The 23856-nt window shown below is 46.0% G+C and overlaps 1 protein-coding gene across 1 annotated transcript in view; it reads right to left on the bottom strand.

The window, feature by feature from the left end:
* LOC144762615 (chitin synthase chs-2-like) overlaps nucleotides 1-23856 on the bottom strand; it is a 693194-nt gene that overhangs the window by 112084 nt on the left and 557254 nt on the right. Inside the window, exon 13 of the mRNA XM_078647842.1 lies at nucleotides 22275-22668. Within this exon, the coding sequence (XP_078503968.1) occupies nucleotides 22275-22668 (394 nt within the window). The remainder of the gene's footprint in view (nucleotides 1-22274; nucleotides 22669-23856) is intronic.

Raw genomic sequence — 23856 nt, 5'->3', positions numbered from 1 at the left:
GTCGGCGTGACAGAGCAACGCCCTGCGTGCTGAACCGACCAATCGTCCCATGAGTGACTCCACGTGCCTCACCGGGCAGCACGGGTTGGCGGGGGCCCGTTGCAGAACTATGGTGTGACCCCTAGCTTCTTGATCGGTCTTTGATTTCTGGATGACTACCCACATGGTGTCACCCCTTATCGTCACCCCAGCCTTCTGCAAGCCACCAAGTATGTCAGTTTTAGATCCTGCCACAAGTTCACTAATTCTCAGTGCCCCATAAAATGCCAGAGAGAATGCCGCCCTAAAAAGAAGCACTTCCCACTCCGAGTTACAAACCATCTCCAGCGTGCCCAGTAAGGCTGTTAGCCGGGCCAACCCCATGGGCTTCCTCTTATCCTTTTGGTGTCCCTGAATACGGCGCCATCCCCTTAAAGCCTTGCGTATCATAAAGGTATTGGTGGGATCCCGAAAGCCCCTAGCTTGCGCGAAGAATGACACAGCTGCCCTATGTCTGGTTGCCGCTGCCACTGAGCGCCCCTCTTTGTGCATCCATTCTAAGTAGGCTGCAAACCCATCCTCCTTCGCCCAAAGCACTTCCCACTGCGGCCCCAAGAAAGAACAATAAGACAGAAACGCCCCTTCGTACGCCGTCTTGGTCCTGGGGGCTAAGCTAGCGACCACGAGGTCCTGTAATCTGGGGCACCAATCTGCCAAAGTACCGCTGGGAAGTGTGCTGGCGAGGGGTCTGCTGTGGGGAGATGTTCCCTGAAAACCTGCATTTTGAAGCGAGAAAGGGAGTCAGCAGCATTGTTTAAAACACCAGGGACATGTTTGGCTCTAAAATTAGCATTCAGTTTAAGGCACCGCAGAACAATCTCTTTGATCAGGCGAAGTATGAAAGGACACCGCGCCCCCTGCTGATTGATACATTCCACCACCGTCATGTTATCCGACCAAAACACCACTGATTGATTACATAGGTGTTCGGGCCAAACCATCAGTGCCACCCATATTGGAAACAGTTCCAGGAAGCCAATGTTGCCGAGCAAACCCCATGTGTTCCATTCTTCTGGCCATTGTTGAGCGACCCACCTATTCCCTAGGATGGCACCAAAGCCCACACTACCGGCCGCATCAGTCCACAATCCCAACTCCGCTGATGTAGTGAGCGGGCCGGGCCAGACCACCCTACCGTTAAAATCCTCCAGGAATGCCATCCAAATAAGCATATCCTGGCGAATTTCAGACGATAGGCGCGTGCGGTGGTGCTTTTCCCTCAGCCCCTTCATCGCGTGCGCGATGGAGCGAGAGAAAGGGCGAGCCATTGGGATGATTCTTAGTGCGAAATTCAGTTGTCCTACGACCTCCTGTAATTGCTGCAAAGTGACCTTCTCCTTCCGAAGGCATAACTGTAGCGACGTCTTGAATTTGCGCACCTTATCCTTAGGTAGTCTGAAACATTTCTCCATTGAGTCAATCTCGATGCCCAGGAATTCCAAGCAGGTGGTCGGGCCCACCGTCTTCCCAGGCGCAAGCGGGACCCCAAAAGCCCGCATGAGCACGCAAAATTCCTGCAATGCTAGTGCGCACTCCTGAGAACCCGCGGTACCGAGGAAGAGGAAATCATCTAAGTAATGCATGACCCTTTGATGGCCTGTCGCCTGTCTCATGGCCCATTCCAGAAATGAACTAAACATCTCAAAGTAGGCGCAAGAAATAGAACAACCCATAGGCATGCATTTGTCCATGTAGAACCTATCCCTAAAGGCGAAACCTAAAAGATGTTGGTCCGCCGGGTGGACTGGGAGGAGGCGGAAGGCGGACTCTATGTCTGATTTCGCCATCAACGCCCCGGGTCCCGTGGCCTGTAATAAGGTCACAGCCTGATCAAAAGAGGCGTACTTAACACTACAGATACCTTCGTCAATGGCATCATTCAGTGAGGCCCCCTTTGGCGCTGACAGGTTATGAATCAATCTGAATTGCCCCTTCTCTTTCTTGGGGACAACTCCCAGTGGGGAACACACAAAATTGTGTACAGGCACTGTAGAAAAAGGGCCAGATATCCTACCTAAGGAAAGCTCCTTGTCAATTTTGGCGGCCACAACAGCAGGATTGTGTGTGACTGATAATTGATTCCTACAGTGCGCACTGCCTGTGTATCCCCCGGCCGGGATCCTAAAACCTTGGGAAAAACCTTCCTGAAGTAGGGTGGCCGCTTTGTGGTCAGGGTATCTGTTCAAGAATGGAATCATCGCCACCACATCCACTGGAGTGGGGGGGCGTGCCGTGTCTGACTTATAGTGGCCTTCCCCTGCCCCTCTGTCCCGTGTTACCTTGCTTGGACCTACAGGTAGATTCTGGGTGAGAGGGGTGCCCACAGGAGGCACATGCATGCCTAAACTTACACGCGGCCCTTGTGCAGGTACGCTTATTAAAATCCCAGCACACCCCTTTCTTTTCTGGCCCACCTGCCCTAAATTTCCCAGGCACTTCACTCGTTTGGGGGGGCCGAAAGGGCTGCTGTGGTCTAGTGAACACCCTGCCCGCACCGAACTGAGGGGGAGGTGCAGTGTCAGAGAACTGTTTATGCCAGGCCATGGAATCTACTGTGTCCCATGGTAATGCTCTATTGAATTCCAACGCCTTTCTAAAATTCACATCATAACCCTTCCATGCTTCCCCAGAATACTGTTGACTCCACCCCACAATCCTGCTTGAATAGCAGGCCAAAGCAGCCTGCAGATCTGGAGGACGCTCAGCCTTAACTGCAGTGAAAACGGCCCATGCTTGCATCCAATTATTGAGATTTTCTTCGACCCTGAATCTAGTACACTGTGCCCTCCATTCACTCGGGAGCATCCACTCTTTCAGTGCTTTCGCTTGCTCCATTTCCCTATTATCCAATAATAAAGAATAAATGTACACATATTTATCAGCCCAAATCATTTCTTTGACAGCTAAAGACACATGTTGAGCTAGATTTTCGCTCCTGGAAGGTACTACGCCGTCCCCCAAGAGCGGCAATGCCACTTCCTTACCAAGTGCGGGCACCGGGGGCGGCTGCCCTTGTACTCCGTCCAGCTGGGGAACACTTGAACCTGCAAGGGGAGAAGAAACTGGCGATGCAACACTGTCGGCGATCGGTGCCGATCTTATTTTTTCCATGAACCTTGCCGCCTCTGCCGCATAATCTGCTGAATTCGGGAAGGCTCCTCCTTTTTGGAGCCATGGCATCATGGCTGTCAAGTGAGATAAGAATTCGGGTGGCATTGAATCTACGTTACCCCCCGGGACAACAGGTACCACTGGGGTTATGCCCATTGGTCCTGGCACCGCTGGCAGAGCGGGTATCGGGTGTGGCCCGCCTGCCCCCGGGATTGCGGGCACCGGTGCGGAAGCAGCCCCAGCGTCTACTGGTAGACCTGTCGGCACCGGCACCACAGGGGCAATGGGTGTGGGCACCTGCGGGGGTGGGACCACCGCGGGCGGTGCGGCGGGAAACGCATCCCCTGGGACTGGGGTATGTACCGCCTCCTTGGGTCTTTTGGACCTAGGTTTCCCTTGTGGGGTGACAAATTCACCTCTTGGCACTGGTGCCACCCTCTTGCGTACTGGTCTCCCGGACGGGCCTGGTGCCTCGCCATCTCTATCCTCCAACCGGGCTTCCCGCTCCTTAATTTGTCCCAGCTGTTGTTTAATGTCGCTCATCTCCCGCATCATAGCCCGCATCATAGCCTCCATGTTGGACCCCCTTTTTCCACCCCTTGGACCTGGCATGATGCTTAACCTTACAAACCCAACAAAACACCCGCTGCCTACTTAATTCCCAACAGGTCAACTGTGTGTACCTTTCAGATGGAGGGTCACCAGGGGGCTTTCAGCACCATGCAACGGCGACCGCAACACTAGCGGCTTGTCCGCTTATGTAAGGGGTGAGTAAACCTAATGTAGACCCACCCGGCGGCCACCAGGAGCGATGAATGCTAGCCCCCCGTACCCCTCTTACCGACCAGTCCTTTGTCCTAGCCCGCGATAATGTTCTGTAGCTCTGGTCCACACCACTTTGGGTGTTGGATGCTCTCACGTCCTGTCCGCTAGTGAATGGCCCCAAAAACGTCGTTAAATTGCCTGGAATTGAGACATGTATTAGTACAGTGTAATGAAACAGGGGCAGATTTAGGGAAACCAAGTTAGAATACAAGGAGACAATTGAATCCCCCTGTTACCTCCCTGTTGCTGTGCACCCCAAAACCAGTAATATCAGCACAAATCACCACAGTATCCCTCTTAAAAAACGGCCCCACCTAAAGTAGACAGGCAAATAATGCAACCTGTACATGCACTGTACTAAACACTTTCCAAAATGTCACCTAGTTTTCAGTAAATTGCACGCTTTGTGTCCCACCCCAGTACAAAGGATTATAAATCAAACACTGCAGAGTGGCGTGAAAAACGATTAGATAGATGCACCTATGCAATGCTTTCAATCAAAATTGCTTCATAGGGAAAGTAATGACCATGTAAGAAATCGCCCCTTGTGTTCTACACAGTCACCTCGCTTTTCTTACACTCTGTACACCTTCCACGTGAGGTCCCCCATCCAGGTGCTGCCCTGGTCGACCCTGCTTCGCGCCCTTTAGTAAATTGTGCTCGCGAGCGGTAAACAATTGTTTTAAAAGTAGCGTCGACTTAAAGAGTTAAAAACAATCATAAGGCCTTTGCAAAGTTGCCCTGAACAGTTATAAAATTGAGCACAGTTTACAAAGTGAGCGTCACCATACAGCGCTTCTATAATCCCCCTTCGCCAAGCGCACAGTCCCCGTAAAGCCGGCTGGACGGTCAAGCGAGCTCCTACCCCGCCGCGTTACAACTGAGTCAGCCGTTCAACAATTACACGGTCAGGCGCGCTCTTTCCCCGCCGCGTTACAACTGGTAAGCGGTTCAAACAATTAGCGGTTAGGCGAGCTTTAGGCGGCACCTCATGCGCCTGCTTCCGCGAGCCCTCCCCAATCCCGCACAATACCTCACTCGGCCACAGCGGCCTGTACCACGCCTCGAAAAGGGTCTCCAAACGCCGTGGACCGTCGGGCAGGTAAAGGACTCCACGCGGCTTGCTCAGCGCGGACTCGGGCTACCCCTCGGAAAACGCCGAACGACCAAAGCCCGCAGAGTCTTGATCCGCCAACCAGGATCGCCGCAAACCGCTCCCTCCAGCCTGTGATCCGGAATCCCTGTGAAAATAAAGTAAAACCGTTAAAAAACAAAGAAGCCCCGAACGCGGGGCACAACGTTCAGCGAGGGAGCGTCCAGGGACAAGGGAGTCTCCTGGGCGCTCCCTACTTCTTATTCCCGAGGGGCCAGGTGGCCCCTCCTCACGCCCGCCCCCCCCGACCCGGAACCAGTCCATTGATTCCGGGTCAGGAGGGGCGCCGGCCAATCGGCGGTGGGCCGCGCCCCCAGGGCACGCCCCCACCGTCGAAGGACCCGAGGGGAGAAGGGGTGAGGCGGTCGCCGCGCCGCCATGCGTGCGGGGGGGCCGAGGGCCCCCCCTTTTCATTTGGTCGGGAGAAGCCACGAGCAGAGCAGACGTAATACATTTCCAACTTTAAGTTAAAGTAACTTTATTAAAAGTAGCTCTGTATACTGCACCTTTTGCATGATCACAAGAGTTGCCATATAGCCACAGCCATCTTGACGGCAGGAGAAGTGTTCACGTGCTGCTCCATGCTCAGGGTTAGCTCGACCTCTCCCTCCCTAGGATCATTGTACACGCTCACATTGTCCAGTGGTCGCACTAATGTTTCCACCCAGGGCAATAACACCCAGTGCACTGTGCGTATGCATGTGGAATGTGAGGAATGGCTTGGCCAATCAGCTTCCCTGAAACTCAACCATGAATTACAAGTGCGAGCTTGTAACCACTGACAGCTGAGATGCCGAGTGTCCAGACAAGGGCCAGGAATGTCAGCCCGCTTGCATGGCGAAATGGTGGTGTGGGAAATAAAATGTGTGCTTCTATACCCATACACCTTAACCAAACTACAGCTGGAGGGGTGTGAACAAAGTGAACATGGGCAATGGAAGGGGGTGGTGACAAAGTGAATATGGACAACGGGAGGGGGTGGGAAGAAAGTGAACAAGGAAAATAGGTGGGGACAGGATCAAAATTAATATAGACAATGGGTGGGGGCGGGAATAAAGTGAACATGAACAACTGGAGGGGTGGGAACAAAGGCAACACAAACTACGGTGGAGGGGGCAGAAGCAAAGAGAATATGGACAATGGGAGGCGGCGGGAACAAAGTCAACACAGACAACAGTAGGGGGACATAGTGATCCTAGACAACGGGAGGGCACATGAAGAAAGGCAACACAAACTAGGGTGATCACTAGAGTTGCCATATAGCCACAGGCTGTAGAGCTTCCAGCCATCTTGACGGCAGCAGAAGTGTTCACGTGCTGCTCCATGCTCAGGGTTAGCTCGACCTCTCCCTCCCTAGGATCATTGTACACGCTCACATTGTCCAGTGGTCGCACTAATGTTTCCACCCAGGGCAATAACACCCAGTGCACTGTGCGTATGCATGTGGAATGTGAGGAATGGCTTGGCCAATCAGCTTCCCTGAAACTCAACCATGAATTACAAGTGCGAGCTTGTAACCACTGACAGCTGAGATGCCGAGTGTCCAGACAAGGGCCAGGAATGTCAGCCCGCTTGCATGGCGAAATGGTGGTGTGGGAAATAAAATGTGTGCTTCTATACCCATACACCTTAACCAAACTACAGCTGGAGGGGGTGTGAACAAAGTGAACATGGGCAATGGAAGGGGGTGGTAACAAAGTGAATATGGACAACGGGAGGGGGCGGGAAGAAAGTGAATACCGAAAACAGGAGGAGACAGGCTCAAAATGAATATAGACAATGGGAGGGGGTGGGAATAAAGTGAACATGAACAACGGGACTGGTGGGAACAAAGGCAACACAAACTACGGTGGGAGGGGCAGGAGCAAAGTGAATATGGACAATGCTAAAAGAAAGAGCGGGATCAAAGCACTGATTCCGGCACTGTTCTAAAAACTCAATAAAAAGATCAAGTCTTAAATCAAAAAAAGTTGTGTCTGGCCTCGCTTTGGGAAAATTGTTGAAAAAAATTCAATACTTATGATGAATATTGTATAATGTCTATCATGTTATGATATATGCAACATTTTCTATATCAGAAGGGTGCAGAGCCACAACTTTGTGCACTGAATATGGACAATGGGAGGGGGCGGGAACAAAGTCAACACAGACAACAGTAGGGGGACATAGTGATCAAGGACAATGGGAGGGTATGGGAATAAAGGCAACACAAACTAGGGTGGGAGGGTGTCAGAAACAAAGTCAACACTGATGGTGCTCAAAGATAGAAGCAGAGCTCAGAGCACAAACAGGGAAAAGAAAAAGTAGTGCCTGGAAACTATGTATGGTCACATATCCAAAGGATCCATGAAGCAGGGTCAGTACCCAGGGAGGGAACAAAACAACTCAAGGCAGTACAAATGTACTCTGCTTACAAACAAATCCTATGGAATTTGTAAAGGTGGACCAAGCAACCAATGAAAAGAAGTGGGCGTGTGGTGGGTGTGTTCAAACTCCACAGAAGGATTACAGCATGCCTGGCAGAGCAGCGTATGTGCTCTGCTTCTAGGCGCGACCTAAAAAGAGAGAGGGAAGGGTAAGCTTAAAGACAACAGCAAACACTAAGCTCTTGCCTTTAATTTCAACTGACGGAGTTCTTTAGAGTTTAGTAGAACTGGTGAACTGACAAAACTGGGTGTTTCACCTGCCCTGCCAAATCGTAATTTCTCCACCTCAGTTAAAAGTGGGGTAAGTGTCAGGATCTGTGATGTGAGAGCTTCAGCTTGTTCTACTGATCAAAACCTCTTTCTGGCCACATATCTGCCACATGGTAGCCTGACCAATGTGTCTGAAAGCAAGCCAGGGTTGTACTTGTCTACAGGGCAATCAGAAAGTGCCCGATGGGCTGGTCTGACAGGTCTGAGTATGGGCCCATTGTTTGGCTATTTGTGGGACTGTATTATGGTCTGCTGGGCCGGTATTTACTGTTGATTTCCCTAACATTAAAACAAACATTGTCTTCGGCAAGCCCAAATCCAGGTAGTCTTCCATACCTTGCAAACACATATGTACTGTGTCTTTAGAAGTTCAAAACTGCCCCTATTAGAAAACATGGGCTACTTTTTTAACTATCTAATACACTAATGGTAGTCACTTTTATTTTTTTGCCCAAGCCTAGTTTCTTTTCCAGTCCGACCCTGAATGCAGCTCTTTTGAGGGCAAGCTTTTCAAAGCATATTTTCCTTGTTTGGTACCTACTGGGATGAGAAATCATCAGTGGCCTCAAGGCTGAGAGAATATTCCCTGCGCATTATGGCCTGTCTCTGAAAACGATTCTAAACTCCATTGCAAGACTTCAAACTGTTTCAAAATAATTTCACCACATCTCCACCATTCTTAGCAACCTACATTCACTACCATTAGAGCCCAAAATTACATTCAAGATCAGCACCTGGCTTCCAAATCAGGATATGGAACAGACATTTTTATCAACAACAGCACAATCAGTTAGCTCTTTGTAAGCAAGCGGATCCCAAAAGTCACTTACTCGTACTGTCTTACTAAATATACACGCTTACATTGTTTTATCAATTTTAACCACACCCATTGTGATGTCCTTACTTTGAAGATGTATGTAAAGCAAAGCAATTCACTGCAATTAATTTGTAGGCTCACATTTTTAAGAATAGTCGAGAAATAACAACTGCATTGTCTATATTCCTCAACATACAATGTCCCTCTTCCCTATAGTAATTTAATGCCCTTTCCTGCTCGTTGCTCTTATGTATTTCTTTTTACGTTACTCCAGAGGTGAAGTTCTGTGGCTGTTAAGTTACTATAACTTGCAGCAACGAAAACCCTCGGAAATTGTAGTGCGCAAACAAACTATACAATAAATGCCTTTGAAAATGGAAACAAAGTGGGGGGCGTGGTTTGGACGCTGGAGAAAATGGCCGCGTAGGTTTATACCTCCTCCCGAGGTTCCACTTTACTACGGCATTAAAAGGACTAAACTTGGCACAAACTCAGAGCTGACCACCAGATTTGTCAACCGGAATGTGAGGGCTACCGGTTACCTGAATTTGGCGGCGTTTCACCGTCTCAAGGGCAAACGACAGGCTTGAACTCAGCTCGACCGTTACCTCGCCAAAAAACAGTATCTGCCTGCAATGAGGAAAGCCTCCAGGGGTATCGACGTGACTGCAGCCTCGAGACGGCGAGACGGATAGAGACAACCTGCGACCCTAAAGGCCTCCAATCCTACCTGCAAGTAGAGTGCCTACTAAACAAGGGCAGCCGGCATCCGACTTCAAGGTGACGCACGCACAATACCGAAATGGCGGATGCGTTCGGTGATTAAGGTAAGGCGCAATCGAGCATTGATCCGATGCCGCCAGGAACCGCTACAAGGCAACTGGGTACACCGATATGGCACTGCACACCTAGGGACCAGGAACAGGGCTCAGGCTCGATGGTGACGCTCATACACGGCTCATGCGGAAGATATGAGAAAATGGCGGTTGCTGACAGCGCTTAACGGAGGATCGACGAGCTCACAAGCACACATGTGGTGTTCATAAATGTGCACAGAGAGGTAAACGCTGAGGGAACACTGAGTATCGAAGAGGAAGTTACTGAGAATATATTGAGGCTTTACTGCAATTCGCTAAATTTGGAACACAACAGTATTGAAGCTCATACACAGATGGTTGCAGATTGCAGGATATGTGAAAAATGGCGGGCGCTGGCAGCGCTTAGCGGAGGTCGATGAGCTCACAGGCAGAGGAAGTTACTGAGGAGATATTGAGGAGATATTGAAGATTTACTGCGATTCGCTAGAGGTGGAACACAACAGTATTAAAGTCCATATACGGCTGACTACAGGATATGTGAAAAATGGCGGGCCCTGGCAGCGCTTAGCGGAGGTTGACGAAAATACAGGCACACATGCGGTGTTCATAGAATGTGCACAGGGAGAGAGACATTGAAAAAAAACTGAGGAGGACGGAGGAAGTCACTGAGGAGACACTGAAGCCCTACTGCGAGTCGATAGAAGAGGGCACAACAATATTGTCACGTGATGCACGAGACTGAACCTGCAACTGTGCTTAATATCTGACAGGAAGGAGGCACAAATGATAGAAAGGGGGTAGAAGAGCACGAAGATGGCGAGCACGAGAACCTGAAGCTTAACACTGCTGTTACTACCAGGAGGGGGGCAGAGAGATGCAAGATAACACAAATAAGCTCATCATGATCGCCTCACAGCAGTGATGATGCGTGGGTGTACTGAATACCTGCACTCCTGAGCGGGATGTTTGTGTGCTTGGTAATCTGAATCCTATATTACTACATTAATCCTATATTGATCCTATATTGATCCTCTAGTCCTCTAGTACTACTATGTGAATGCTACACCACAGTCCTCAGTGGCATACTACAAACCAGGTAACAGGGGATGAGATCAGGTCGGACGCAGTAGTCTGATGCACGGGCACCACTAAGAGTAAACTGGGAACACACCAATAACTAAGGCAAGGGGTGCCGCTTTTAGAATACCTCTGCCTCCTGACTGAGAAATGCCTTTACTGCAACGCGATTCCTCCTGCGGTTACTGAGGATACTGACGACTTCACGGGGGACACTGACGACCCCTAATACACTGGAATATCCACAACCTTTAGATTCCACGCGCCCAGTGGTGCGAGACCCCTCTTTTATCTTACGGCTGGAGTAATAGGCCATCATGGGTGACAAGGAAACAACGAAAAACCTCAAACGCCTAAAGGCTGAACCACCAAATCCGGTATCGCCCATCAAAGGCAAAAAGGAGGTAAGCGAGACCATGGACATCATACTGAATACATTGGAAGAAGTACGAGACTTGACAAAATCTACAAAAGAGGAGATTGTGGCCATTAGGCAAGACATAAGAGACACTAACTCCAGACTCACCGAAACTGAATCAAGAATTAGCCGCCTCGAGGACATAGAAACCAAGACTTGTGGGGCTCTCAAACACCTCACAATAACCTCGGACCGAACAACGAGGAGGCTCTCCGGATTGGAAGATAGGAATCGGAGAGGGAACCTGAGAATATTTGGCATTCCAGAAGGTTCAGAAGAGGCTCACGAATCATGTGTTGCCTTTTTGGAAACATGGTTCACACAAGCGACCAACCTCACCTTCGTCCAACCACTGGAGTTTGACAGGGCGCATAGGGTTCCAGGCAGGATAACAAAAAAATCAAAAAGGCCCGAGACCTATCATCTGCAAACCCCTGAGATTCAAGCATGTGGAACAAATACTATCCTTCATTCGTAAGAATAACTATGTATTATGGAAGGCGAACAAATTGTACATATCACAAGACTACAGCAAAGAAACTGTCAACATGAGAAAAGCCTTCCTTGCCATGTGTCCACAACTACCTTCACTGGGCCACCAGTTCGGATTTGTCGGCCAGACCAAATTTCGGGTGACCATACAGGGAGTCTCCCACATATTTACGGACCCACAAAAACTCAGGCGACTACTGCATGGGTCAGAAGAGCTATCCATGGACACAACGTCGGTTGAAGCTGCCTGGGCGTTTGGCTCTTGATATAAATGAGTATCCTTTACTTGTAATACCAATTCTCTTCCACTGTGAAGTACTTTCCACAGACTCAATATGTGTCATATATTGTTGATGGCGCTATACGCGCATGTCATCTGCATTGCTTTACTAAATACAATCTGATATGATGTTCGGCTGATTATTATCATTTTACTGTTTTCTTGTTGACTCCACAACCATTGTTATCGTGTGACATCCGTTCTCACGGGCTCAGCATGCATGATTCCCATGGGAATATTTAAGGATATAGTGTATCCGGTGTTGACCTTATGTGCAAATTGTCAGTCACATTACTAAGCGATTCATTGGCAGATATTATTTTGATATGCGTAAACTGCACACTCAGGGTCCAAAAGTTAAAAATGTTCTCAATGTTACAAATGTTGGTACAGTGGAACTGTTACAGCTGGGTTGCCTACCAAGTACTTACTTATACAGTGCTCTGATGTCATCAATATGGCAATGATTCGTAAGTTGTTCTTCATAAGTTGTAAGTTGTTCTTCATATTATTCTAGTCTCCGACCGATTCACCTAAGCCATTTAACCCACTCATACCGCTCACGTGGGTAATGTTATTCCTCATCTGTGATTATTTCAAAAGTCGAACACCAAAAGGCGAACACTTGAATATAATACATTGCAAACCACCGACTAAAACTGACTACTGCATTGACACAGGTACCCGGTGGTCAAGATTACTTTGAAATGTATGCATATGTTAACTAATGTTCAATCAGTTGAATTTGTTCCAAATTTCTGGAAATGATGTGTGTTTTAATAATAATAACTTTATTGCGTGATTTAAAAAAAACCATTGCAAGTACAGGATTTAGAAGATATCTAGAAGTTTCATTTTGAATACATTTAAAAGTTCATTTAAAAAAAAAAAGGGGGATAAGTAATATTCAATGTGGGTAAGTAATATCCGATATGGGTAAAAAAGACGGTGAGGCCTGCCAAGTCATTATACTAACGAGTGACCACAGACACACAAAGTTTTTTTGCTGCGTGATCCATAAATCTTACAAGGGCACAGTTTAATTTAGTGTTCCTCGGATCGAAGCAAGCTAGGACTGCTGCCCTACGTGTTCTTATCATTTTTGTATTCCAGAGATGCTTGAAGAGGGCCCGTCTTTCAGTCAGCAGCTGGGGGCAAAGACAAATGATATGTATTATGTCTTCTTTATACTCCCCGCAAAGTCGGCATGAGTCTCGTCCTTGCTCTCTTTTCCATTTTGGCAAATTAACCAACAAATTAAAAACTCCCAGTCTCAATTTTAAAAAGCTTAATTTCGTGAAATGATGTGTTGGAGGGGCCATGGCAGGGACAACGCTGCTGTTCTCCTAGTCACCATGTCCATCGGCATTGTTCGGGGTGGGGTGGGTGGGTTAGGAGGGGGTAGAAGGGAGAGGGGGGAGGGAGGGGGAAGGGGGGTGTGGTTGGGTTATGGTTTTTCTTTTGTTCCTTGTATTTGTCTTTTTCTTTGATTATGCTTTTACCAATAGTTGCATAACAGTGTCAGGGTGCTCGTACCTCAAATGTTCAGGAGCCATCTTCTCTTACCCTGCGAGGCACATTGCGGTCATTACTTGACTATTAACATCCTCAAACTCAGGCCGAAGGGCCCCAAGCTGTCCAACCACAGTCGCCCTCACACTTTGAACTGGAGGGAGGTTACTTCACACGGGTGTTTTGGTAGCATGATTTATTTGGGTGTAATGGTCTGTCTAACCTATGCTCATGTCTACACCTATAGTTAATACACCCCTAGGGGTCTTAAAGGTAGGACACCTGAAAGTCCTCTCCCTAAATGTAAAAGGTCTTAATAAACCAGTCAAACGCCAGAAAATTCTAGATTATCTACGCAGACAAAAAGGTGATATTGCATTGTTGCAGGAATCCAAACTAGATGGCAAACAATTTCGCACACTTAGGAATAAATTTTCACCGAAGTTACTGGCTCGGAAGCTGTCGGGAAAAAAAACGGGGTGGTAACCCTGATAGCCAAAAAATCCAACATTGAATTGCTTTCATCCACGGCTGATTCCAAAGGGAGGTGGGTCACAACCAAGCTACTGAAAGAAAATACGGATTTTTTTGTAACAAACGTCTATGCTCCAAACAATTGTGACATGAAATTTTGGTCAGATCTGGCGAAACAAATTGATAGCATCCCTGATTCGGCTGTTTATATTCTTGCAGGAGACTTCAACTTCCCCTTTGACCCGACCCTAGACAGGGACTCCCGTTGCTCCTTCCGCAGTAACAGATCACATAAGGCCTTCCTTAACCTATATGACCGATCCCATCTAGTCGACTCATGGAGACTGCAGAATCCTGACGGGAGGGAATACACATTTTACTCTTCCCTTCACGACTCATTCTTGCGAATTGACTATTTATTTATTTTAAAAAACGCAATTCCCAGAATAGAAGATACATCGATAGAACCGAGAGTACTATCCGACCACTCCTGCATCACACTAACCGTCTCTGATATAAAACCATCGACTCGTCAATCACTTTGGCGCCTTAATGATGAAGTCCTCGAACATGATCAACATCGAGCCACCATTGAAACGACTATCAGGGAATATCTGGAACACTACACTAGGGGCGACACCACTGACTTGACTCGGTGGGAGGCGTTAAAAAGTACAATCAGAGGGGTCATTATTAAGATTAAATCTGCCATGAACAAAAACCACACTAGGAAACTAGAGAATCTAGAAAAAGAAATATCTATTTTGGAAGCTAGGCATCTGCTAGATAAGAAATACGAGACACTTAATAAGCTGGCTAACAAAAAATACGAATACAATAAAATAGTGAGTGAGAGAGCAGGTGTATGGCTGAACAGAAGAAAACAATTCAAACTATGTGAGTCAAATAAATCCGGGAAAAGTTTAGCAGCCTATCTTAAATTCAAAATACAGAAAAACACGATTAACTCCATCGTGGACCAGTCTGGTGTGGTCCACTCCGATCCTATTAAAATTACAGAGATATTCAAAGACTTTTATGAACGCCTTTACGCCAAAAACACGGGAATCGAAAGTAACAAGATTAAAGACTACTTAGGTAAATGCAGACTACCGTCTCTCTCCCCGGAAGAGCAAGCAGACATTAACAGTCCAATTACTAACCTAGAAGTAGAAAAAGCGATAAAAACGCTCAAATGTGGGAAGGCCCCAGGACCCGATGGGTTTTCTGCCAGGTTCTACAAATGTTTCTCCTCTGTAGTATCACAACCACTCCTTCACATGTTCCGGGAAATAAATGAGACAGGAGAGACAAAAGGGACACTATCGGAAGCCATCATTGCGGTATTACCTAAAGAAGGGAAGGATCCAACACTACCCAAGAACTATGGGCCCATTTCACTTATCAATCTGGACTGCAAGATTTTAGCCTCAATTTTAGCCAACCGCCTCCAGACGGTCCTACCAAAACTCATACACTCATCCCAAGCAGGGTTTTTGAAATACAGGCTGTCCAGCGACAACACCAGGACCTTAGCACACGTGTTAGAGAAAGCAAAACTTCTCACCACCCCCACCGCAGCAATTACACTCGATGCCGAGAAGGCATTCGATAAAGTGGACTGGATGTATTTGGAGGCGGTTCTAAATAAATTTAATCTGGGATCATCGTTTATAAGGTTGGTCATGTCCCTTTATTTCTGTCCTTCAGCAAGGGTCAGAGCAGGGGGTCCTTCTCATCGTCATTCCGCCTGCACCAAGGCACCAGACAGGGATGCCCCCTCTCCCCGTCACTGTTCTTATTGGCCATAGAACCATTCCTATACCATATTAGGTGCAACAAAGATATCTCAGGCATTCCTTTTAACAATTGCACCATAAAAATAACGGCTTATGCAGATGACGTCCTAGTCGTATCAGAGAAGGCGGATGAGACTATACCGGCCCTCCTGAACACTATTGAGGAGTTTTCCAAGGTCTCTGGATATAAATTAAACAAAGACAAAACGGAAGTCAAATTACTCAACAACCTAGGAAATAAAGAAATTCTAGGGGATTCTGGCCTGATGTGGCAACCAGGTTTCTTCAAATATTTAGGTTTGGATTTTGATAGGGACCTAATATCCACATTAAGAACTAACGAAACTATACTACTGAAGAAAATCTCCAATTTACTAGACGGGTGGTCTCCAAAATATTTATCCTGGTGGGGTAGGGCTAAGCATGAGCGAAAAATCCGCTCCGATCGCGGATTTTGCGGATTTTCGGTAAATCCGCGATCCGCGAACTCTCGCGAATTTACCGAAAATCCGCAATTCGCGAGCGGCGGATTCCTCGGTCAAAAGTTCACGCCTTGCTGGTCTGTAACTAATTTACGATGGCGCCGGCAAGCTGCCAGCGCCATCCTAAAGTTACTTAATTAGCTTCAGCAGGAAGCTCTAATAGATAAGATAAAGCAGGGGCTCGAGCGCCTGCTTTATGTTACCAATTAGAGCTTCCTGTTGAAGCTAATTTAGTAACTATTTTAGGATGGCGCTGGCAGCTTGCCGGCGCCATCGTAAATTAGTTACAACAGGCACAAAACGGTGGTGTCTTCTTGAATAAATATGAAGGGCAGGGTTTATTCTGGCACGACGGTCCTGGCACAAAAATTACACCTCAACAGGAAGCACTTACAGATATCAATACAGCATGTGCCCTAGTTGAAGCTTTAATTCAGTGACTCATTCATCAGCCCAAAAACAATCCTGAGCGTTGTGGAGGCTGGGCAGGTGTGCCTTCTTCCCAAATATACCGTCGAAAATCAGCTGTGACGCTGGATACAGGCCTTTGCATCTTTGACCTTCACGAGCGCAATCCCCGTGCTGTTCTGTGACCAGGAGCTTCTGTCTCTACATCTGTTGCTCTGATCAGTCTCTGACCTTTTATACACACAAGAGGCATGTGCACTCGCATGGAAGCCCCGTCCGTTTGGCCCTGCCCACACACTCGAGGTGTGCACCGTCTTCCCGCCATTTACCCACTATGATAGGTCACTCAAGGGACCCCTGCGCCCTTCGGCGCGATTGCATAGTAACACACACCTGGTCGCTGTTGACAACTCTCGGGCACTTTAGGTAGCTGTAGTGTAGTAAAAGCACTATACATTTACCCAACGAGGTAGCACTTACTGATTATCCAGTAGAAAGTACTCCAGTTGAGTAGAGGTATGGCACAAAACGGTGGCGTCTTCTTGAATAAATATGAAGGGCAGGGTTCAATCTGGCACGATGGTCCTGGCATGGAAGCCCCGCCCCCAAATCCGCCGATCCGCAAAATCCGCAGATTTTGCGGATCCACGATCCGTGAATTCGCAAATTCGTGAATCGTGGATCCGCAAAATCCGCCCATGCTTAGGTAGGGCTGAAACCCTGAAAATGATGGTCACCCCCCTGGTAAACTACGTAGCAAGTATGTTGCCAATGTCCTTTTCAGAAGAGTTCATACAGAAGGTAGACAAGCTATTTGGTATATTTTTGTGGCAAGGGAAGAAGCCCAGGATATCAATGAAAAAGCTACAACTAGCTAAAGAAAAAGGCGGCCTGGGTCTCCCAAACTTCAGACATTACCAAACTGCGTTCCTCTGTAAACAGGACGCACAATGGTTATGCGACGACTCAACATACACCCCACTGTGGCTGGAAATTGAAAGAGCCATCATTGGTAATATTCCCCTCTCGGCACTACTAACCATGGACCTCTCACACCTGCTCCATTCCAAATACATTCTACTAAACACGAGACGGGCCCTCCTGAAACTTGACCAATCACACCACACGGGCCTAAAGGTTAAGAAATCCACCTCCATCGCCTTATGGCATAATCCCATGCTGAAAATCAATGGTGAACCTCTCCGATGGGTACACTGGTCCAACAAAGGCATCAACCTAGTGATCGATCTGTATGTAGGAAATAACTCACTACCTTTCTCTTCAATCCAAACCACACATGGTCTTGCGCCAATAGACCTTTATGACTTCCTAAAATTAAAAGCGCTTCTGTCTGCTTGCTCCTTGACGCCTTCGGTCCCTTGGCTTTGGCACAAAATCACCCGTTTCAGGATGGCAGGGCACTTTGTCTCAAAGGTTTACAAACTTCTTCTTCCCCAGCCCCAGAAAACACACAGGAAAAATGAGATAAGATGGGAAGCTGAGCCCAATACTACGGGACTGACTTTTGATTGGGATGTTATTCACACCACTGCATTCAGGAACAAGATCTCCCCTATATTGGCACAAACTAAATACGTGATAATCAACAGAACCTACTGGACACCAGGGAAGCTATTTAAACTTCATCTAAAAGACAGCCCTAAGTGCTGGAACTGTGACTCTGGAGTAGGTGACCTGGCACACATGCTTTTTAATTGCCCCTCCTGGGGAAAATACTGGGAAAGAATATTTGAATGCATAGGACATGTATTTGGTATAAAGCCTGCGAGGGAATTTGCGTACATCCTACTAGGAGTCCTTGACCCGCAATTGACAAATGCTACAGACCGACAGCTCATTGATTTATTCCTTACTTTAGCATGCAAAGTAGTGTTATGTAAGTGGAAGAGCGCCTCCGAAGCGTCGTTCAAAATGTGGCAAGAGTGGTTGTCCTTTTTAAGAGGGGCTGATAACCCGGCCCTACACTTCTTCCCAGGGAGCGTTTCCCATAAGAAACTATGGAAATCGCTTGATGCTTCCTCCTTTTCATTTGACCCACCTTAGTGTGCTGGTGCAGAGTCTGTATCACACTCAATGTCGGCATTACTCACACACCAATCTCAGGTTAATATCCCCACACACCAACTGAATTGTGAGGTGCCTATAGATGCCAAGGCCATAAGATCCTGGACAAATGTATTTTGCATTGATATGTACACTGTATATGCAATTATATATGTATTTACTGTGCAACGCTTGTTTATTTGCCTTTCGTATGATTTTGTTAGAACTCGGCATTAGGTATGTCTGTACTTTGTTTAAATATGTAAGCAACTTCCTCCAACTTATTACATGATTTAATGTAACCACATGCTTTATTTTCCTTTTGCCTTATTATTGCATTCATTCAGTCATTGTATTTTATTGTCTTTATTATACTTTATTGTCCAGTCCTTTTCTATTTCCTTTTCATAATAAAAACGATTTGAATTAAAAAAAGAAAAAGGAAACAAAGTTGAGTCAATGATGAGCTATAGTAGGGTAATAAAATGACTGCTGAAGTTTGGTTAATTTTACATGTGGCTACTCTAGCGCATGCCAATGAGGATGGCTCAGTGAGCAAATATACAGGTTTGGGGTTAAATAATACTTACTAAACAAAGATGTGTTTGGGTAAAGAATTGAGGAGGAACATTTCTAATGATGGGTTTGTATGTATTTATGTGTGGGAACGCTCAAGCAATTTGTGTAGTCCTCAAGAAAGAAGTAAGTCTATCGCAAGTTCCAAAAGGCACTGAGATAATACTTTGGTGAAAAGTTGTTTGAGATTAAAGAGATTGCTGTTTGATTTAACAAGGTATTGTGAATGGCAATTATCTTAAACTACTTTTTAAAATGTAATTTGATTAAGGGAAGAATAGATATAAAATGCAAATTGGCTATAGAAAACGTAAGGTGTTTTTTTACTTTGGATCCCGAAGCATTTTGTAAGCAACACACACTATGTTTCTTACATTGAAAATGGAAAGTGAAATTACTGTGCACTGACAACTACCTATCCTATCCCAATCACCACCACCACCACCTCAGTACTGGTATGATTGTTTATGAGCAGGACTGGACAGAACCAGTAGTTTTACTTTCAGAAGAAGACATTTCAGACCCTGGAAATGTTAGGTTTTTGCAACTGGTATTCTGTGTTGAACGGCCGCGGCCGGTAGTGGGAGTACCGGCCGGGCAGTGACGTGGGGAGGGGGAGGGGCAGGGTGGGGGGTAGTAATGTATGGATTCTGGACCTTAACAGGTAAGTAAACATGAAAATAAATAAAACAAATTTCGTTGCGCGCACTGCATCGCATTTGGTGATGCAGTGTGCGCAACGAAATTCGTTTTATGTATTTTTATGTTTACTTACCTGTTATGGTCCTGAATCCATACATTACTACCCCCCACCCTGCCCCTCTCCATGTCACCGCCCGGCAAGTACTCCCACTACCAGCCGCGGCTGGTGTTGAAAGTGTTTGGGCTATACAGAGGCCTCCTCCACACCATCTTTCTGGGTGAATAGGAACTCAATGAATAAGAAATGGACCGGTTGTTGACATTAGAGAGAAGAGATACTCTGCCACATGCATCAACGGAAGGAATTGCGATTCCTAAATAGCTATTTTTAAGGAATCGCTATTTAGGAATCGCAAAAGCCTATGCATGTAGGAATCGCTATAAAAATAGAGATTCCTACACATTCCTTAATTGCTTCTCGCAAATTGCTGATCGCAATTAAGGAATGCTGTCCCATTCATTCCTATGGGCCTCCTGGCCCATAGGGATGAATTGGAGATTGCATGAGATTGCATGAGCAATTTGAGAGTACCAGTAGGTACTCACAAATTGCTCATGCAATTTCAAGGGCACAAGGTTGTAAAATGACACCCTGTTACACCCCTGAAATTGATCTGTGCACATTAGTTGCACACACACATGCGCTAAGGGCATGTGTGTGCGTAACATGAAACTTTGAAAAATGCACAAAAGTGCATTTTTCAAAGTTTTTTCAAATTACCATGAAGTTCAACTTCATGGTAATTTGCTACTTCTATTAGCGATATCGCTAATTTTTTAACTTTCATGCATTGCATTTAAGGAATCTCAATTTGGGATTCCTCAAATACAATTGCTATTTAAGGAATCGCAATTTAGAGATTCCTTAAAAAGCGATTTTTGCATTTGGGATGCATCCCAAATGCAAAAATACTGGTCGCAAAGAGGCAGATTTTGAGAATCTGCCCGTTTGCGACCGGTATTTACTTTGATGCATGTGCCTGACTGTGCTTCAAGGGACAATTGTGCAGGGTTTCCCACTATATTATGCACAAGAGAAAAAGATTTGACTAGCAAGGATAGAATGGGGGCCAGCAGTGTAAATCGGTTAGCCGACAACTATTCCAGGCAAACAGAACTCAACTAAATGCACACCAGGTAAGATCGACTACTGTAACATTATGGAATGTATATCATTTGATAGATTAGATCAGCCTGAAAGTGAGAAAACAAACTATTTACATATAGCAAAGTTCCCTAATTCCTTGAACACAGCCAACCAAATGCTTCCCATTCCCTATGAATGGGTGCAATACTGAGTACACAAACAGACTCCATTGACACATAGATAAGATGTCTGGTCAAATGTGGTGGATCCAGCGTGATGAAGTGATACGGATGTGATGGGCTGAATTCATGAAGGTTAGGAAATCACAGTTAATTCTTAGCCCTAATCAAGATGACTGGAACAAGCAACTCAGGAGTCCGGGGTTGCTCAGGAATACAGGATCTAGAAAGGCGTTCAGTCTGTGGATAGATGGGTAGCAAGGACCTATCCTGGGCCTTCCCTGGCATTGGAATAGGCACTTTCCAATATCTCATTGTAGAGAGAGGATACCACTATATCTTGTGCCCATTTCAGGCACAAGAGGTGCTGTATAGGTGGTTAGCCTTATTATAATACCAGCCAATAACACCCCTGTTATCACCATCGGCAACACACTTTACAGCACCATCTAATTCACCACTACCCTCTCCCAGGCAAAATACAGTGAAACCTCTTGATCATTCTCTATGCACCATCCAGAGAGACCATCCAGTCATACTCACCTCCTCTGAACACTTAATCTTCCGAGTCACTACCTAGTATCCAGTGAACTACCATATCTTTCAACTACTGCATCACACCCAAAGGCACCCTTCCCTGACTGCTTGATCATAAACCTTCCAATCTTCCCAGTTTCCACCATCTTCTTGATATCCAGTTACTGTCTTCCTTACAACACCTTTATTATAGACCAACCAGCTTTTACTCCAGACTCCACTCTACCATGCCTTCTCCATCCTAGCCACCCATAGTTCTATTTGGTATCCAAGTGGGCTGCATGATGGGTCTGTCCAGTAGGAAGATTGTGACGTACTACGTATCTGTTATGGGATCAGTGCTTAATTTGAGATGGTGGGGCACACCCGCAATTATTTGTGGGGACAGGCACTTATTTTTCCTCATCAAACTTTAACCCAGAGGAAATGACTGAAAGACACAAGAGGGGAAAGAAGGTAAAAGACAAAGACGGAAAAACAGTGTCAACGAAAAATAAAGCACAGGACCAAACCCTCGACCTACTGGCAGCATCAAGTCAATGATGGAATGCTACTGACTTACCCTTTAACTATTACATTCTGTTGCAGGTCATATTTTCATGTTAATTTCAAAAAGGCATTATTTCAAATGTAGGTTAATAATCAGTTTAGCAAGAAGGGATAATAATCAAACAAATTGAAGAGTCTATAAAATGAATGTCTCACATGCAACACTATCCTTTCTTTACCTTTTCTGAGGTGAAGTTTCTTCTAATCGAGAGGTAAGTGATTCCTTTATCCTGGTCATCAGTTCATTGTTTTTATTGTGAACCTTCATCTCAATGTCCCAGCAGAAGCATCGCCATTTCTTCCAGTACCGTGCATGGGCCTTGGACTCTTCTTTCTTCTCTTCTTTTGGTGTAGATGTCTCTCGCGTGCCCCAAGAGACCACATGTAAGTTAGCCATTGAGTAGATGGTGAGAAGAAGATAGCCGCTGGGAACACAGATAATGTACAGCAGACCATAGATCAGCAGATGGAACTCTTTTGGGTGCAGCATTGCTGTTACTATGTACAAAAGACTCATGAAAATGAGAAACAATCCAGTGGGAGTCATGAAAGTTTCCTCCTGAACCATGTCACCTACAAAAACAACAAACAAGAGCAAAGTGTGAGGACATCAACACTAACAAACACATATCTATTTTATTTATTAATTTCAAATCCAAGCTACCCTGGCCAAGGCTCTTAATAAGGTTAGTCCATTATCACTGAATGGTATTTTGATACCCCTAGATAAGCACCTGCACCAGAACAATTTGCTTGCTTAATCCAGTTCTGCAATTCTTCTCAACATAAGTTTCAAGTTTATTTCAGAAGACTTTGCCTGTATCAACCGTTAGTGTACAGAAGTATACACAGCAATTAGCACAAACTTAAAAATAACATTTATTTCAAATAGTCCGATATGCTTAAAAATATTTGGCTACAGCGGCAATACTTAAAGTATGCTTCTTAGAGGTATCAGACCACAATATGACCACAGGCAAGTAAGGAACAAATCAATCAACCTACAATCTAAGAATGGAAGTGTATAGCAAATTGATATGTTATTAAGTAGTTCAAGGTTTTTGCCGCTTTTATAATTTTTCGGCCTCCTTCTTGTGTACTGGGTTTCCAGATATGCACGTATGTAAAGTTGTGTGCTCCCACCCGTGGTCTATTACGTGCTAAATAAAGACCTCCAGACTACCTCACTGACTTTTCAGGCAGGATCCCAAGAACACAAATGCTACCAACGAATAAGCAGAGTAAAGGAGGTGTCTATCGACTTTCTTGGGCTGCCCCAGAAATATTTAAGTAACATACATTTCTTTCCAAGAACCTTGCCTTCTTGGACCTAGGCATTTTTAAGCCTTTCACCTTTTTGGATCAGATAACTTATATGAGAACATCCCAGTCCTTTTGGCCAACATGCATCTAGAGTAAATATGGTTGTAAAGTTGTATGGGTCATGCAACAGCCATGGGGTTCCTCACAGTTTACATTCTCTATCTTCACCCCGGCTTTAAAGGTTATTCAGTCTTCTCTTTATATTTAGAGAGCCCCCTCAACAAAAAACAGAGATGGGTCCGAGAAGACTCAGAACATAATTGGTGGTGGAAATATTAGTATTAGGCCAATAGGTAGTGGTCAGTGAGTCACTATGTTTTAAGCGCCCTCCACAAATCTGTTGTGAGCTTTTGATCCCATCTCCAGGACACCAGAGTTCCCAAACCTGCTGTACAAGCGAGGCAGCTAACTATGACAGTATATGCACTCTTTAATGTG

Source organism: Lissotriton helveticus, chromosome 6 (genome assembly GCF_964261635.1).
Source record: "Lissotriton helveticus chromosome 6, aLisHel1.1, whole genome shotgun sequence".
Lineage (NCBI taxonomy): Eukaryota > Metazoa > Chordata > Amphibia > Caudata > Salamandridae > Lissotriton > Lissotriton helveticus.
Note: the sequence above shows the minus strand (reverse complement) of the source record. Positions and strands in the feature narration are given on the sequence as shown.